General features: G+C 38.0%; 3 protein-coding genes and 1 long non-coding RNA gene across 4 annotated transcripts; all 4 read right to left on the bottom strand.

Moving 5' to 3' along the window:
• Positions 1–454: 454 nt before the first annotated feature.
• LOC145230719 (protein unc-93 homolog A-like) lies at positions 455–6,466 on the bottom strand. Its single transcript, XM_080096226.1, has 6 exons — positions 3,487–6,466; positions 3,282–3,428; positions 2,331–3,046; positions 1,996–2,184; positions 1,689–1,923; positions 455–1,619 (listed from the first exon to the last, which is right to left on the bottom strand). The coding sequence occupies exons 2-6, from the start codon at positions 3,355–3,357 to the stop codon at positions 1,243–1,245; spliced, it is 1,593 nt and encodes a 530-aa protein (XP_079952352.1). The 5' UTR covers positions 3,358–3,428; positions 3,487–6,466; the 3' UTR covers positions 455–1,242.
• A 67-nt stretch (positions 6,467–6,533) lies between these two features.
• LOC145230720 (protein unc-93 homolog A-like) lies at positions 6,534–9,138 on the bottom strand. The gene is made up of 8 exons (XM_080096227.1): positions 8,663–9,138; positions 8,448–8,594; positions 8,163–8,338; positions 7,634–8,095; positions 7,401–7,571; positions 7,107–7,341; positions 6,809–6,976; positions 6,534–6,734 (listed from the first exon to the last, which is right to left on the bottom strand). The coding sequence occupies exons 1-8, from the start codon at positions 8,772–8,774 to the stop codon at positions 6,637–6,639; spliced, it is 1,569 nt and encodes a 522-aa protein (XP_079952353.1). The 5' UTR covers positions 8,775–9,138; the 3' UTR covers positions 6,534–6,636.
• A 69-nt stretch (positions 9,139–9,207) lies between these two features.
• Positions 9,208–14,393, bottom strand: LOC145228111 (UNC93-like protein). The gene is made up of 8 exons (XM_080093104.1): positions 14,231–14,393; positions 13,961–14,110; positions 13,466–13,647; positions 13,179–13,299; positions 12,618–12,908; positions 9,705–9,971; positions 9,422–9,589; positions 9,208–9,343 (listed from the first exon to the last, which is right to left on the bottom strand). Exons 1-8 carry the CDS (start codon positions 14,391–14,393, stop codon positions 9,270–9,272), a joined length of 1,416 nt encoding a protein of 471 aa, XP_079949230.1. The 3' UTR covers positions 9,208–9,269.
• Positions 10,784–11,863, bottom strand: LOC145230723 (uncharacterized). The gene is made up of 2 exons (XR_013860742.1): positions 11,623–11,863; positions 10,784–11,237 (listed from the first exon to the last, which is right to left on the bottom strand). It is a non-coding gene; the product is annotated as an uncharacterized LOC145230723 (long non-coding RNA).
• Positions 14,394–17,349: the final 2,956 nt, after the last annotated feature.

Here is a 17,349-nt window from a genome sequence, read left to right as displayed (position 1 = left end):
AACATTTGGAAAGCGAAAAAGTGTCATATTGCTGGCCTTTTCGATTTCCTCTCGAATTGCAACCATACAAAGAACACACTGCAGGCATTTTTGCACACTTGAGTGTAAAAATGAAAACATTTAAACACCATAATACCTAAACTGACTAACGTAATTGGCGTCGCAGAACGTTAACAACCACCGACTACAAACACGCTCCAAACCACGTTGGTACGAGGTGACGTCACATGACGTTTGAGCTAAGTGACAAAATATCCGCAAGGTGTCAGTGTTTTTAGATTTAAAACGTAAATATCTGACTAGTAACTTCGATTTTTGAGGTTTAAAACCTGAAATCGTGTTTATAAAAATACGATAAATAACAACGGTGCCGGGGCTCTTTAAGCTTCCAATTTATAGCAAGTTCAAGAACATGCGAGTTATAAAATAAAAGGAACTCAGAAATCAAAGGTGGAGCTCACCTAAAGGACAACTGTCAAAATGTGTTTTAAAGAACAGTCAAAAAGTGCTATGGTACTCATTTTGTAAAAAAAAAATCGATTCGATCGATTTAATCGAATAAATCTGTTTTGTGGCGACAATGTTTTGCAATGTCAATGCTTGAATGTCTCATAATTATTTGTGTGTGTGTGATCCATACTATAGGCTAATACATCAACATTGGTCGTTTCCGGTAACTTTTTTGCTGGGCAACAAGTTTTCACTTTTGTAACTTAAAAAAAATGTTTGCTAAACTTACTTTTGTAACTTGAAACAAATGAACAAAAAATGCCCACCCCATAGTTGTATGGTTTTGATATTCTTCCTACGGTATTCAATTAGGTTTGGCAAAAAAGCGAAATAAACAATTACGAAAAGAGGATGGAAAATGTGCAAAATGCAACAATTGATCAAAAGGAAGCGTATTTTTCTTTGTGTGTATGTACATTATATCTACTACATAGCACATGTCACATGATACATCAAAGAGCCTAGTACAGTCAGGTTTACTAATTGTGACAGAGGGCTTTAATCAACTTGCACGAGTTGATAAGGAGCATTAAACACAAAATCGAAGATGTATACTGTTTTTTAAGGTTACGCAAAAAATCTTCACCCAATGAAACGTAATAAAAATTCCTGAATTTTACAATACACCTTGATTTGTTTTGCAACGTTTGAAAATGTGGACTTTGCACACCGAAATCACTTGACGTAAAGCTTTGGTATTGTAACCGTGTTTGAAAACACACGTTTGAAATTTCAAATGTCACTTATTGTTAACGAATATACCATTTTATTGGCTGCTGCAGAATTCATGCTTTTCGATGGTTTGACGTTCAAGTTCGTTGATAAATCTTGCAAACGTCTCCAGGATAGTAAATAAACTGTGACAACCCTATCTTTCAAAAAACGAAAAAAACCTTTATTCTTTTTTCTGCAGTTATGATGCGATACATCCAAATTCTTACCGTATGTAAAAATAGCCGAACAAAGGATTGTTATTTGGACGTAAATTTTTAAATAAACACACAGAGCTGTGCTTATTGAAAATTGAACAAGAAAACCAAAGTTCATTATCACATTCCATAAATTGTATGCAAGTTTTTGTTCCTCGATAAAGTATTCTCCGTATAAAGCTACAAACAATGCGTTAAAGAGTTTAACGGCATATTAAGCCAGGTTTTGCAAAAGGAATTTTTGGATACCTGCATTCAAAGTTTGCCATATTCCGTTTGAGCAGCCAAACAACAAAAACAAAACGTATACAAGCCATGCGTTGTTTGCGTTAACTTGCCAACACAAGCTGAAGACGTACAAGGCCAAATCTATGACAAAGGCAATGAAGTATGGAAGATTTTTTCCAAATTTTCCGGCCATTTTTCCAATAATAATAGAGAAGATGCAATTAGTAACTGCATATATCATCATGCACACCCCAATCTAAAAAAGTATATTTCACAAAAACGAAATATTATTGTGGTATGTACGGAGTAAAATCGACTGGTTTTTAACCTTGTCCACTCCGAGTATGCACGATGAATAAGCTCGTGTGAGTTCCCCGTTGACGTAACCTATAGTCATGCTGTTGTATATTGGAAGCAACACGACAAGAAGATGTTTCTGTGTAAAAGATATCCGCAATGTCGCCTTAAGTGTAGATGTAAATACTTTGAAGGGGGATACTTGCGACGAATGTTGAAACTGTAAGTATATAAACAATTAACCGCGGAACAAAATTAATTCGTAGATTCTTATAGCACTGTATAGCAACAAATGGACATATTTCTTGCTTTGTTTACATATTGGATTTGCACATTGTTGCCAATAAGAAATGCCCGGTTAAGTACCTTTGCTTGCGGTGTGTCATTAAAAATTATTTCATCGTTGTCTTTGTTGAAGGAACTTTTCAAGACAATCTTATCACTTCCCATGTCAGAAAACGACTCTTTTAATGCTTTGGAACAATGGTTTGTTTCTTGTTCTTCAACATGTAATGAAACTTCGTTTTCGACGTTTTGTTGTACTAGTGTTGCATTCCAGTGAATATCTGTAGGCAACTTTAAACTGTGCAACAAAATAGCACCCATCATTAATAAACCGTATAAAGCCGTGATGATATACCGCGTTGCTGGAAAAACCGGCTTGTATTGTTGTTCATTTGCGTCGGTTACATTTGCAATTTGACAATCGTTGGCACCGCAAACACGGTAGCTTACCGAACTTTTTGGGGAATTCGACACGATATGTGTGTCTGACAATAATCTTTCAATGTGTAATACTGCAAAACTGATAGCGTTTCCAAAAACCTGCAAAATATACATGCAGTCTCCGCCAAACAGCAACAAAAACTGCTTATCGTAATATTGTGCACTCACAACACCAGCTTGCAAAGCTCCAAAGTAGAATCCAGTATAGTATCGAATGCGTTTCTTTATGTTTCTGGCGTGAGCTTTGCCACCGGCCTGCTGTTCTGCAAAATACGTTGTGATAATGAGCGTCGCAGTCCAACCAAACGCTTCCCCGATTCCGAGAAATAATCCAGCTGGCAGCACTGCGTAAAACGCTGCAATTTAAAAGGGGCGGATGTTATTGAGGTCATTCTTTACGTTGGCAACAAACTCTACAGGTCTCCATATCTCGAGAATGACTAATGATTGGTAATATTGATTACATATGCAGTACGTTTTGCACAAAACATATATATTGCTATCTGTAAAATAATATTTTAAAAATAATATTTTCTATTTTTTCGTCGTTCATACATTGTTGTATAAATTGGCCAATTACACAGTGTTTACATGTGTATGCATTTCCTAATATGAACAACAGCCAGGCTGTTTCAGCGACCAGTTGTAATTTCTTGCATCTGAACATACAACCCAGAACGGGTGTCAATGGCGCAGCTGCAAGCGAAGTTCCATAGGCAAGAGCTAAAGACCAAGTTCCTGCGCAAAAATCAAAAAGTTAATTATCTGTGGTTGTATCAAAACGCACAAACAGTACCTATAGTCCTGAACCAACGTTCAAACTTGACACCAACGAGTATACTCCTTGTGTCGAACAACAAGCAAGAAAAAATCCTGTGAGAAAAATAACGAACGGTGCGTCCACAGTCATTTTGCAAGTAAGTTACCTACAGTGCACACGTAATGGTCAATCAAGAAAGATATGCCCAGTTGAAAAATATGCTTTTACATCTCAACGATTTAGTTTTCTAAACATCCTCTTATACCGTCTTTCAGTAAAACTTGTTCTGCTTTTTCTACCTTCTGTAACTAAGGCTAATTTACCGTGTTACAAAGTCGCACAGACAGGTTTTTTTTAAGGTTTGGTTTGGGTGACCGCTAAGTAGTTTTAAGAGACCGCAAGTGTTTCATTTAAATACCAAAAAATAGCCATATTTGCAAAAAATAGCCATATTTCAAATTTTGGGAAACCGCTGGAGAAATTTGGGGGACCGTTTCGGCACAGACACGAAATATTGTTCTACGTTTTATTAGCTTAATAATAATTTCCTTTTCAGTCGATGAAAAATTTTCGAACAAAGGTTTCAAACTGATTTACTTCACTTCCTGTACGTCCAAGCACTGTATTAGCAAAATTGCTTGTGACTGCTGCGTTACCGAGGTCGCGTACACTATTTTTGCTTTCAGTATTGGTAAAGTATGTCATGTCTTTTAAACAATTTGCTGCTTTGTTCACTTAAAAAAAACATGATTTACCTCGATAGTTTTATTCAAATGTATGTATGGAACTGTGCCAAGCATTTGGCAAACTACAAACTTTTGTTACAAGGGGCTGCTTCTTACAGCACTCCTTTCCTATAGAACGGGAGAACTTGCAATGACCAAGGACACAGCAAAATTCATCAAAAAGTACGGTACGTTGGTACAGTACGCAAAGAAAGGAGAGGTAAATGTTGATTAAACAGTCGTGATTGAATCGTTACCATTAGCAGATAATACCGAAATTGCCTAAAAATTGAATTTAAATTGTTTATGACATAATTTCATCACAAAAGGTCACTGTACCAAAAGAGGACTCAAAAAGTTGATGACGTCACTGCTTAATATTTTATGCTTACTGGGTCGACCGCTATGCAAAAAAGGGTTACATGCAGTGGTGGGATTCAGCCGGTTTGCACTGGTTCTATAGAACCGTCTCACGAAATTTTATGAGATCAGCGAACCGCAGTTAGCATTGCTGATGGTTACTGTCAATGGACTTTTTGTAACAGAACCGGCTGAAAAATATAACTTTGTGATAGAACCGGCTGACAAAAAAATTTAATCCCACCATGGAACTTATATGCATTGTTGGCCTAGTATTAAAACGCCCACATGACAACAACAGATATTAACTCCACATTTGTAAATGATTGCTAAGTTAGTTAAATAAAATTTGTACATGTTGTGGTATCTATTGCACCAATAATTATTGGTTTATATAATTTGACAAATTATAATTTGACACAAAAAATATGCTGTTGAAAATTACACACTATCGCTGGACGAGTCCATCGTAGAAAATTTTAGACAGCTAGGCATCAAAATTATCCAAATCTGTCACAAGTCAGTTTCTACAATTTTGCGTACCGAACCTCAAGTATGGTACGGTGATACGGCACGTTTTGATGTTTGTCAATTGGTACGGTACGCTTTTCGTAGCGAAGTACGTGGTACGGTTAACGTAATACGTGGCAATGACGGTTGTTTGCTGCGAAAACCTTAAAGTGTTTTAAGTATTTTCCAGATCATCCATAAACGGTCATGGTAAATATTGCATCGCAGTTTTGCATTATGCGTAGCGCGTGCGCTCAAACCTGTACAACAGGGGTCGGCAACCTTTCAGGCGACGAGTGCCAATTTACTTGTTGTGTCCGTGTGTTAATGACCTCGCGTGCCAACGTTTTCCAAAATAATAGTGGTTCGTGCCAGCAGATATCAATAATAAAGAGAAAGCAGAATGTTTTGTTCATGAAAGGGTGAATTTTAAGACAATTGCATGATAAATACTATAAACTACCAGTGTAACAGGTTAAATTGTTACTACAATATAAACAGGCAAATCGGTTGGCGTGCCATGGAACCACCTCGCGACCTTGGCACGCGTGCCAGGGGTTACCGATCCCTGCTGTACAAGTTTGCTTGTTTGATTTTGTCTCTCTGGGTTCGCACTTGACTGATTTCGGGCGCTCATATCTGGTACAAACGAACGAGCAACCGCCAACCGAGCGTTTTTTTATTTATCGAGCAGCTTGAGCCTGCTGAGCAAACGGTTTGTGTTGCATGTTCTGTGTGGGGATTGTAATCAAGTGCATTTAAATAACCAGTGTTAGTCCATTCTTAGTACAAAAACATGATAATCAGATGATGTATAACCACATCATCCTAAATAATCCTGTCTGATTAACAAGATACAAAATCACACTTACTAAAAAAATAAGTTTAGATTCATACAAAGCGTTTTCGAATTTGAAAAATTAACGATAAATTTATATAGTGACTCATGGTCATCAAAAGTTGTTGTGAACATTAGACTAGGCGCCATTGTCTAAATCAGTGGTCGGCAACCGCCGGAGGAGTTTGTTGCCGGGCCGTATAATTTTTCAGGTTAAATTCTATGCAACATTTTGGCCATGTATCCCGGGGATGATAAACTAATTTAAGCGTTTTTATTGCTAAATATTTGTTGTTTTTTAAAGACCGGTCCGCGATAAAATTTTACTTTCAAAAACAGTCCGGAGTGCTTTTGATAAACATCTTTTTACCTCGAGGGTCTTTACCTGACTGTAAAGGTATGAATACCTATATTGTAAAGGTTTGTCATTATTGACACAATTTTATATTTCGACTTAACTGCGTTTGGTATCCTCTTTTTAGACAGGGACGCTATTAGCGATCTGTATCAATTTAAGATACAGATTTACTTAACTATATTGCTTGCAGGTAAGTCATTCAAAAATAATAGATCCAAGAAAGCTATCTCCAATGACGATAAATTTGGACAACCACTGTCAGCAAAATATGTTTTGATCATGGGACACATCATAACAATTAAAGGGTTTTTTAATCCACTGATTTAAAACATAAAACGCACTCATAATCACAAGTGTTGGGCATATTGGTTTGTTTTTATCGTCGTACCATGCATTCAAGACGTCAAACGACCAGTGACGTTATTCACCACATCCTTGACTTTTCTTCGGTTTTGAGCAAGTTCTTCCGGGTAGTAAATAACTTGTGATACACCTGCATTGCAAAAATGCTTGTTTCTGTTTTGTATTGTATTTTTATTTAAAATCGACGTGAATGTTTTGACTTACCGTATGCACAAACAGCCACACACAAAAGTGTTATCTGTATTATAATTTTGGAACGTACGCAGAGAGCAGTGCTGATTGAGTATTGAATTAAAAAGCCAACATTTGCCACCACATTCCACAAGTTAAACGCGAGCTTCTGTTCCTTTGGGAAATACTCACCGTACATTGCTGAAAGTTTATATTAATAGGTTTCAAAAAGTGTTGATCACCAAACTAGCAAAAATGTTTGCACTTTTTGCATGTGAAAACCTCAGGTGAAAATCAAGTAACAAAATTGGTAATTTTTGTTTTGTTATACCTGTTATAAGGGTTTGCCACAGGCCATCCGAGCAACCAAACATCAAGAAAATGACGTACACGAGTTGTGCATTGCCAACATCTACTTCCCAGTGTAACGTGAATATGTACAATGAGATGTCGATGATGAACGCAATAACATATGGTAAGTTTCTTCCCAATTTTCCACCTAGTTTTCCAGCAATGAGCGAAAAAACGCAGTCAGCAAAAGCGTACAGCATCACACACACGCCGACCTACGTGAAATTTTAATTATGAAAAAGAATTTGTGTAAAAACGTTAAACATGTTTGAACCTTGTCCACTCCTAACATGCAAGAAGAGTATGCGCGAGTGAGTTCCCCAAGGCAGTAACTGATCGTCATACCGTTGTATATAGGTAGTAAAACCACCAGCAAATGTTTTGGTTTGAATGAAATTTTTAAGGTTGCTTTTAATGTAGTGAGGAAAACTGTTGTCAGCTTAACCTGCAAAACAAAAATGCGTTTGCGGCATCAATCCAGCAAGGACGAAAACATACGATAAAAACCTGTTTCTGTAAATTCTCACAGTGGAGTGCTTCTACTCCGACCATGGGAACAGAACTTTCGATGAAACTCTCCAATTCTTCGTCATCTCTGTTGGTTTCGTCCGTTGGCGGAACTTGCACCAGTTGAATTGCGTCAACATTGCGCGTCTCTGGTGGGGAATTAGTTGCCACCTGCTCCCTACCGGCAATATTCCAACTTGCATCGGTCGGCAAGTATAAAATATGTACAAATAAGCCGATAAGGGTAAGTACACTGAACGTTGCTATCAGAATGTATCGTGTTGCAGGATACGAGGGTTCGTATTGTTCCATATTAGCATTAGTGATATTCGCGATTTGACAGTCGTTGGCGCCACATATGCTGTAGTCGATTGTTCGTTCTGTGGCATTAGTAGTGTTGTGTCTTCCAGCTAACGTTCTGTCGATGTACAAAACCGCAAAACTGATGCCGTTTCCAACTATCTGTTACGCAAGGAAACCTTAGTATGTTATTGTTTAACTAACGCCACACTGACTGATGGCAACCTACCGCACTGCCTTGTATTATTGCATAGTAATATCCCGTATAATACCGAATAAGTTTCTCTTTATTTTGAGGGCCTGCTCGTTTTTCGGCAAAGTACGTGTTTAAAATAGGCATAGCCGTCCAACCCCATGCCTCAGCAAGTCCAAGAAAAAATCCGCCTGGAAGCACTGTGAAGTAAGCTACAAAGCAAAAAGAAATGCTGAAGTGGATAACAGTCTACAATCACCGCGAAAAGGCGGAAATTAGCTTACGTTAGGCCTAAAGTGACATATGCTCAGCCAAACTCACATGTATATGCGTTTCCCAATATAAAAAGCAGCCAACCGACTTCGGCTATTACTAACAACTTTTTACATCCAAATATATGACCAATGACTGGTGACAGTGTTGCAGCTACGAGAGATGTTGCATAGGCGAGAGCCAAGGACCAGGTTCCTGTGTGAATAAAGCAAGGTCATAAGAACCCTACCGTACATCGACCTGTTATGCCTAACGCTACGTACCTAGACCTTCGTCCACGTTGAGGCTAGATACTAAGGTGTATACTCCTATTGAAGAGCAATATATCAAAAACACTCCAAACAGATACAGAATGAACGGTCTGTCTAAAGTCATTTCCCTTTTCGTGGCTGTACTTAGGTAATTTGAAACTCCTATAAACCCCCAGGCTGTTATAAAAGCCACTCAAGCATGTCATTCGGTTTGGTAAGCTGCAAAATCCGCTTACCTTTTCTGCTCTGCAAAGTTACACAGTACTTAAACAGGAACCTAACTGCGTTTGTTGCTGTCTTGCCAAAAATTTGTTAAGCACCATGCTGGCAGTATATAGGCCATGCAGGAGAGTGAGGAGAGGAGACCCTTTCAGCTCAATAGCGCATTAAAACGTATGCCCAATAGAGCGTTCACTACTTTCCCTTTTTTGCCTTTTGTTGCATTGTGTTCGTCTGTTACAGCCGCCGCGTCATTATGATTATCCGTTTTAGGAGTTACGGAAGTGTTGTTGCTCTCCTTTTTTATGTGCAGTATTATTACAACAAACACTTCACTGTGATGGTAGTTTCATCAAATAAAACACTTTTATTTCGGTTAAATTGTTCAAGTTTGGCAATATTACAGATAAGTTCCTTGGAAAGATTTTTCTTCAGGAACTTTGTTTTTACTTTTGTAAGCCAGTTCGTCAACGTCTGAAAAAGTAGTTTTAAATCAAATATAATATTTTCCAAAACAAAACCAAAACAAAACCAACCAAGCGGTGCACGTACAATATAATATGATAGAAAAACCGAGCAATCCGAGCTGAATGTATATTTTATCTCGCACACACACGCTGGTGCTCCAAGCAAACTGTATTGTTAGTCCCACAACACCCCAGAGGTTCCAAACCACAAAGGCAATTTCTTCTGTGTTGGGAAACGACTTGGAATGTATTTCTAAAAATTCGGTACGGTTGAGTATTGAATATACACAATGCGTCTATTTGCCACACACAAGGTATGCAGTAAGAATAAATGTTGCTTAGATTCTGCAAATATCTCAGCCACTTACCTAACAATAGTGGCTCCCAAATTCCGTCCGCAATTCCACCTAATACAAATAACGCGTACACCACCCAAAGATTTGTTTCGTTCGGAATCCAGAACAACGCAATCATGTATCCACCAATGTCCGCAATAAGCCCAGCAGCGATGAGCAAGTTTCGACCAAAGCGACTGGACAGCTTTCCCGTCGCAAAGGCTGATATCGCACCGGAGGCGGCAAAAATGGCGGTGCAGAGGCCAACCTGAAGAGGATACAATTTATGACTGTAACAAACTGTAACACTGTGACAAAAATTGAATCAGTAGTTTGCGGACGCACTTGGTTGTTGGTGGTGAGTTATTAATGACGGCATGCAACTTTTGTTAACTATTTTGTATAGTGTTGGTTCTTATTAAAGGGCCCCGGCAGCGACGATGTGACTTTTTCTACATTTAAGATATTTAGAATTGCCAAAAATCAGGGATTCCGAATCACTAATTTGTTTTGGCCTATGATTTCTCGTTTTCGAGATATTCAATCAAACAATGAGCTCTCGAGCGACACCTTGGTTTGATATGTAGCAGCGATTGTTACGTCACCTCGTACCAACTTCTAACAATGGCGTTGGTCAGCTGTTGTTTTAGCTTTGATGCGTACATTTTTTTATTGTTTACAACGGATAAAATTAACGTATAGTATACGTAGTTGATAGTTAAGCAATAAATAACAACTGTTTGCTTAAAAAGGTAGGTGTTTTGTTGTTGACAAAAGGTATTTTCCACGTAACAGAATTATTGCAGGTGTTTATGTACTAACTATGTGATAATGGAGGAGAGAAAATCATGTGTTTGCTGCCATGAAATTAGTAAGTGCAACAGCAGTTAGCCAAGTTCAACGAATATTCTGAGTCGAATCTGCTTTGTATGAAAGCATATCCTGGATTTGAATCTATATGTCTCAACGTGTATGTATTAGAATCAGCACGTTATCGATTTAAACGTCAATTGGGAAATCATGATGAGGGTAATTAACACCCGTCACGAGTAAGTTTTACTGTACTAACTACTAACATGCTATATGCAACCAGCAACCTCTATGCGTTACAGATATACTGCCTACAGAAAATTTGTTGAATGGTGCTGGGGAAGACTTCAGAGTTACGTTGCCAGACTGACAGCCACTTGTCAACTATAAGTTGTGAATTCCCTTGTGACGTTGCTGAACAACAATACATGTGGTTGCATATGCTTTTCACCCAAGGTCCCAACTCTTTGCAATAGGCTTTGTTAGAAAGTGCTGTCAGTTTCTTTTGGATTTCTGAATTCAAAACCATAAACACAAATATACTGGTGTATGCTCATCTTTTATTTCTATCATAATTGTAGCTACATGCCAAACATAATGTTTTGTTTCTGACGATTCTTCACTAATGTATTTAATGATTTGTGGATGCCTGTCAGTCACAAAGGCTTTAATAAACAATTCTTTGCTTGTGAAGTTTTTAATGCATCCCAAGAATCCTTCTTTTTCCATAATATTGCTGTTTGCCACTTCATTGCTCTAGAAAATATTATGAAATTACCATCTGAATACATGAACAAGGTTAATAGCAACAATTTTATTGTTGCAAAGATCCATCATCCATCATTGTGTATGTACCAAATTTAGCTAAGTGTCCAGGGAAATCTGCAGTTAATTTACTTCTGGTACACCATTTAAGAGGTAAAGAAGTTTTCCTTTACACACAATGTATTTTAGTTCATAGCTTAGAATGTGTGGTTCCCAAATGAAAATGTATTGATATTATCACACCTTTTTTTCATAACCACACTTTTTTGTTATTACCAAGTAAATGGCATGAACTAAATTAGTATGACATAATGGTAATATTAAAGACTATAATGTTAAATGAGATTATGTCAGAAAACAATTAACTAAAGCATACCATATGCTACTTTTCTTGCAGCTGCTCTCAATGCCATTTCTTGCTGAAGAAGACTGTTCTAATGACTACATTTATTTGTGAAACATTCATCTGTGAAATGTAGGCTACAAAGAACACTGTATTTCGTTGGTCCCTTTTTTCACTGCAACCATACAAAGAACACACTGCAGGCATTTTTGCACACTTGAGTATAAAAATGAAAACATTTAAACACCAAAATACCTGAACTGACTAACGTAATTGGCGTCGCAGATCGTTAACAACCACCGACTACAAACAAGCTCCAAACCAAGTTGGTACGAGGTGACGTCACATGGCGTTTGAGCTAAGTGACAAAATATCCACAAGGTGTCAGTGTTTTTAGATTTAAAACGTAAATATTTGACTAGTAACTTCGATTTTTGTGGTTTTAAACCTGAAATCGTGTTTATAAAAATACGACAAACAACATATTAAAAAATAATTTTCCGGTGCCGGGGCTCTTTAAGGCAATATGTCCGCTTTCTTTCTATGTCGCCAGGGACATGGTCCGTCGCGCCTGACCCATATGCAGATGTGTTACGTTTTAATTTTGCACCAACCCACGACGTCATAACGCATTTCTATGTTTTTTCGCTGTAACGAATTGTCGAGGAGACGTGGCCCCACGCAGTTTAGAAGCCGGTAGTTGGAGTTGGAGTTGGTGTTGAGCGGTGGTTGTGTCGCGGCCGAATAGCTGCGCTGCTTACCCTTTTATCGTTTTGCTCTTTTTAATATCTTTATGATACAAGTTGAAATTGGCTACTGACAGCCCGTAATTGCAGCAGAACCGAAAAGCGGCCTAACAGATGCAGACATAAATATAAAAAATTGGGATTCGTCCACGGGAACGCCGTGGGTTCGAACCCCGTAAAAAATAAATAAACAGGGGATTGAGGGGAATATTTAAATTTTCCTTTAATTTCAGTTATTTTGTCCAAGAGATGTTATTGTATTTTTGACATTAAACATTCAGCAATATGGCCAACAAACACTTCTTTCAACGTAGGTCAGAGATTCATTCTTCATGTTAAAATGGTTACGAAACTTTTCAATGTTTTGTTTTTTGTGTGTGATAACACTTACTTGATCAACCCCAATCATACACGAAGCAAAGGCACGAGTTAGTTCACTAAACACATAAGCAGCTAGCATGCCAGTGTAGATTGTAAAAGGAGTGATAAGAAGTTGCCTCACATCAATTAACTGACGAAAAGTCTTTTTCACGATTTCCAAAATACGTTTAAGAGTTTCCTGAAACACAAGCGCTGGTTTTTTCATGCTTATAATCAACGTGATGTTCTACAAAAATACCTTGGTGCCCTCTGGTTGAGCAACGGTATCAAGTTTATTATTTTCGTTGTCTTGAACTTCAAGCGAATGGTCTATTTTTGGAAGAAATATGACATATAAAAATATTGCTGATAATATCATTCCTCCCATAACTCCCATAGTTGTATATAATGTAGCCTGAGAAGCTGGTTCGTATCGGTTTATATTTCTCTGGGTGATATTAGGGTCTTGACAGTCATTTGCACCACAAAAGGTTAAGTCCTTGGACAATGGCTTAACGGTTGAGTCTGTATCTATGCCGTTGCCATTTGGTTGAATGGACTTTCCTGCGTAAAATATCCCGAAGCTGATTAGGTTACCCACAACCTGCAAACAAAAAGTATTTAACTGTGATAGAGGTCATTGTAGTATTGACTAAACCGATTAGTTCTACGTAGAAACCAGCATAGCCTTTTTACGTCGAACAAATTCAGCGCAAAGCATTTGTGGCAGTTATAAAAACAAAAGTGGTCTTATCGGAATAAAGCTTGACCTGGCTTATCTGGAACGAAGAAAATATGTATCCTAAAAATTCTGTAACGTAAAAACTTGAGTCTTTGCTTCCATAACGTGCATAGCATCTTGCGTAGTGCGCTGCAAAAATCATCATCGCTGGCCACATGGTTGCCTCACCCATACCTGCTATTGCTCCAGCTGGAATCAACACGTAGGACTCTGTAAAGAAAAGTTGTAAAAACATTGAATATCTCGATAAAAATCATAACTCTTAGACGGCACCTAATAGGTAGGTACATTTTATAATAGATGGGTGTTTTTTTGTCAAACTGTAACCGCGCAGAACTACTCACTGAACGTTTCACATTGTGCCCTATGTGGTAAACTGATTTTAGTCAATCTGAAAGTAAATGACAACTTATAATGATCGCGACAAACCTTACGTTGAACGCCATCACAACCAAGCAAAATGCAATGCTATTCTGAGCTTTGGGCTAGTTGCTGATTGGATCGTAAGTTTACGCATACACACCTGGATAAAAGTTGGCTGCGACATAGATCATGTAGCACACCTGTGACATCAAAACGGCCACTTTGGGTCCACATTTTGCAAACAATATAGGGGTGAAAAATAATCCAAATACAGCTGATGTTAGGTAAGTAGCGATCAATGATGTAACTCCTGCAACAAGTTAACCATTTACAATTTTATCGCAAGATTCTGCAAGCACAGCTTAATAAACCGTTTACGGCAGGTCGCGGTTTCGGGAGTTAGCTTTTATAGCTTGATAATACACAGTACCTACGCCGGCTTCAATGTTGATGCTGGATTGCAGATACGTTACAGAACAGTAGGATCCAAGCGTAAACAATATGCCCAAACCGAACACGAGAAATCTGATGATTATCCTTCTCCGTAGTTGGGAGATTGTGTAAAGCTGTTGTCCTGTCGTTATATTTTCCATCTTAACGGTATTACTGGTATGTGAGGGGCTCTAAACAATTCGCTGCAATCCCTACTTGAATATTCATAAAAAAGTGTAAGTTCAAATGTGTTTGAATAACTTGTTTGAACAACAGCCAGTTCTTAGAAGTTGTTTATCCAGTACGAAACACATATTACTGGCGATGTTTTGTAATGTAGTTTTCACGTCCAAAGCTATATTTCCACACCGTTTGTACACTCTGTAGCAAACTGCATGCTCTAACAAATCCTGACTGGTGTGTACATGAAAATCTGCGAAACAATACTTAGTTTTGTCGCTCTCTTTATGAAACGTAACAGTCAATACAATACACTGTCCTTCAGGTATTGCACCGGTAGCGCAAAAGCTTACAAATTGAGTTCAGACCAAATATACTTTAACATGCTTGTTTTCTTTGCAAACGTGTTTGTCATGAACGCACAATTCCTTCTAATGATAACCGCTTTAATCGTTTGTACAGTGACATTACTGCGTGAACACACTGTACGTTAACAACCGATGTCTTGCACTGTAGCTATCGTATCTTCTTTTAACTACCTCCAACATATGTTACATGACAACCTTCAATATAGCGGTTTGTATTTGTATGTTAAATGTGTCGTGAAGTTCAAACACGTACTGTTTTGCTCTTAGTTTCTGGTTCAACACTTTCGCTTTACAGGACTTTAAGCGAATGATCGATGTCCGGAATTAAGAAGCCATATAAAAATATTGAATCCATTATTATTCCTCCCATAACTCCCAAAGATGTAAACAGCGTAGCTTGAGAAGCTGGTTCATGTCGATTAACATTTTGTTGGGCTACGTTGGGATCTTGACAGTCGTTTGCCCCACAAAAAGTGAAGTTGTTTAAAGGTGGGATTGCTGTTGAATTGGTGTGTGTGTCGTTCATTGGCTTTCCGGAGAAAATGTCCCGAAACTGATTAGGTTACCCATAACTTTGAAATAAACAGTGTGATTTTTGTTGGTCCGATGCTAAAAGTGCACAGATGGCTGACATTGTTTCATGTATGGCTGACATTGTTTATTACCAATTCGTGTAATCTTGGACAAAGTACACTTTAACGTAAAGGTAACGCAAATCAGTGACGATGTCATGACTAACTACGTAAAATGGTTTTAGTTGTTGCTTACTGAAGCATAAAGGTTTACGTAAAATAGTTTTTTTACACAGCTCGAAGCTCTTTTCGTGTTTTAAACAGATCAACCTGGTAAATATGTAACCGAAGAACTCGGTAACGTAAAAACTGGATTCGTTGCTTCGCATACTGAGCTGAAAACACCGCCATTGCAGGCCACATAGTAGGATCGCCCATTCCCACTATTGTCCCCGAAATGGAATCAACACATAACCATCTGCTTAGAAAGGGGTGAGACACAGACGGGTGATACAAAGTAATGTAAATTGCATAACCAGCACAAATACAAATCTGTGCAAATTAGAATACTGGTCAAATGAGCTTTTGTAAAAAAAACTTTGGCTGCGGCATAGATCAACAGATCATAAAGCATGCTTGCGACATACACACGCCTGCTTTGGGACCACATTTCGTCACAACAATAGGAGTAATAAATAAATCGAAAACAGCTGATTATGCAAACATTGCCATCAACATAGCAACTCATGTGACAAGTTGATTCTTTACAATTTATTATTTTTCTCCCGTGCTATTGTCACTGAGGTTGAAGTGTCGAGCCTATGTTAAAGCATTAGTCCTGTCGTGGGTTCTAATCCCACCGCAGGCTAGATTTTTCTGGTCTACGCCTTGCCATATGGGGGTGAATGCTTGGTGACCGGCTAATTAAGTATGACGCCTTAGGCCTGGCGTACTATGATTTCAGCGTTGTTTAAGAAATGTAGTTTTTATTTCTTCTACCAGGGGATATTAACCTATCCCCAAGTGGTGCGAAACAGATTTTCAGGAAGTACTAGAATGTTGAATAATTAGAGAGTTAATAAATTAAGTTTCACTAAGAGTTATCAGGACAAAACTAAAGGAGCTGCAAGAACCGGTAAGTGATTAGAAAACGGTGCCGACAAGAAAAAAGTTAAGGATTTAAAATGAGAAAACTTTGGCCTGCTTTTAAAGATTTACATATTTGTAAAGTTTTATAGTTCTACCCTAAAGTATATTTTCGCTTTCCAATTGGAAATAAGTCTAATTCTGCATGATTACTTTTTGTTTTGCTTCATCAACCGGCTTCTAAAACAAATCAATGGGCTGTTCAAGTCATTTACCTTTGGTTCGTAGGTGATGTTTGCATGAATCCTTTTGAAATCCTCTTCTTTTGTTGAACTACCCAATAACTGCACCTTGGACTTCCGCTGCAACGCAAACATCGCTGCAGCGTTTAAATTTTTCGGGGGCTGCAATTTTCTGAAAATTTCATTGTAAAAGTTTTCATTACCACTATTCACACAAAAGCAGTTTAGGTCAAGCACAGTACATGCCTTTCCTGGAAATTTGTCTGAGGCGAAATTCGTAATATGTTGTCTGTTGGATTGCTATGTTGTTTTTCACAAAACTTTTAGAGGAAATCCACAAAAGACAGACACCGAACATGCTAATGCTTTGGCACGTGTCCAAGTGTTAAATGATTAATGTTCGCGGCTTTTAAAAATAGAAATACGTTTGAAACATTGCGCCGATTTCACAAGTTTAGCAAAACTGCATCAAGTACAGTAAAGAATTAAACAAAAGTGTTTTAGTTTGTTGTTTTTGGCATAGATTGAATAATAGGTCTTCCAGTTTTGTGTAGCCTATAGCTGGGTGGAAAAAAATTCACAATCACACAAGTTTACATGCTAGCAAATATTGAGATCACTTATCCTCATGAAGTAACTGGACCCATAGTTATCGCTGGCACAAAAAGTTTTCTCAACTGACCTTGTTTGGCAAATGCCAAGAAAAAAAACGGTTCATAATTTGTGTAA

This window comes from Phallusia mammillata, chromosome 5, assembly GCF_965637545.1.
Source record: "Phallusia mammillata chromosome 5, kaPhaMamm4.hap1.1, whole genome shotgun sequence".
Taxonomy (NCBI): Eukaryota; Metazoa; Chordata; class Ascidiacea; order Phlebobranchia; family Ascidiidae; genus Phallusia; species Phallusia mammillata.
Note: the sequence above shows the minus strand (reverse complement) of the source record. Positions and strands in the feature narration are given on the sequence as shown.

Excerpts from the sequence above, each read along its gene's own strand:
- LOC145230720 (XM_080096227.1), bottom strand. The coding sequence starts at position 8,774 with ATGACTTTAGACAGACCGTTCATTCTGTATCTGTTTGGAGTGTTTTTG. Across the intron at positions 7,572-7,633 it reads GTGAGAATTTACAGAAACAG|GTTAAGCTGACAACAGTTTT; the intron begins GTTTTTATCGTA and ends TTTGTTTTGCAG. Across the intron at positions 7,342-7,400 it reads GCATGTTAGGAGTGGACAAG|GTCGGCGTGTGTGTGATGCT; the intron begins GTTCAAACATGT and ends AATTTCACGTAG.
- LOC145228111 (XM_080093104.1), bottom strand. The coding sequence starts at position 14,393 with ATGGAAAATATAACGACAGGACAACAGCTTTACACAATCTCCCAACTA. Across the intron at positions 14,111-14,230 it reads CAACATTGAAGCCGGCGTAG|GAGTTACATCATTGATCGCT; the intron begins GTACTGTGTATT and ends AACTTGTTGCAG. Across the intron at positions 9,590-9,704 it reads TTGGGAGCCACTATTGTTAG|AAATACATTCCAAGTCGTTT; the intron begins GTAAGTGGCTGA and ends CCGAATTTTTAG.
- LOC145230719 (XM_080096226.1), bottom strand. The coding sequence starts at position 3,357 with ATGTTCAGATGCAAGAAATTACAACTGGTCGCTGAAACAGCCTGGCTG. Across the intron at positions 2,185-2,330 it reads ATGACACACCGCAAGCAAAG|TTTCAACATTCGTCGCAAGT; the intron begins GTACTTAACCGG and ends ATATACTTACAG. Across the intron at positions 1,620-1,688 it reads ATGGCAAACTTTGAATGCAG|CTTTATACGGAGAATACTTT; the intron begins GTATCCAAAAAT and ends CATTGTTTGTAG.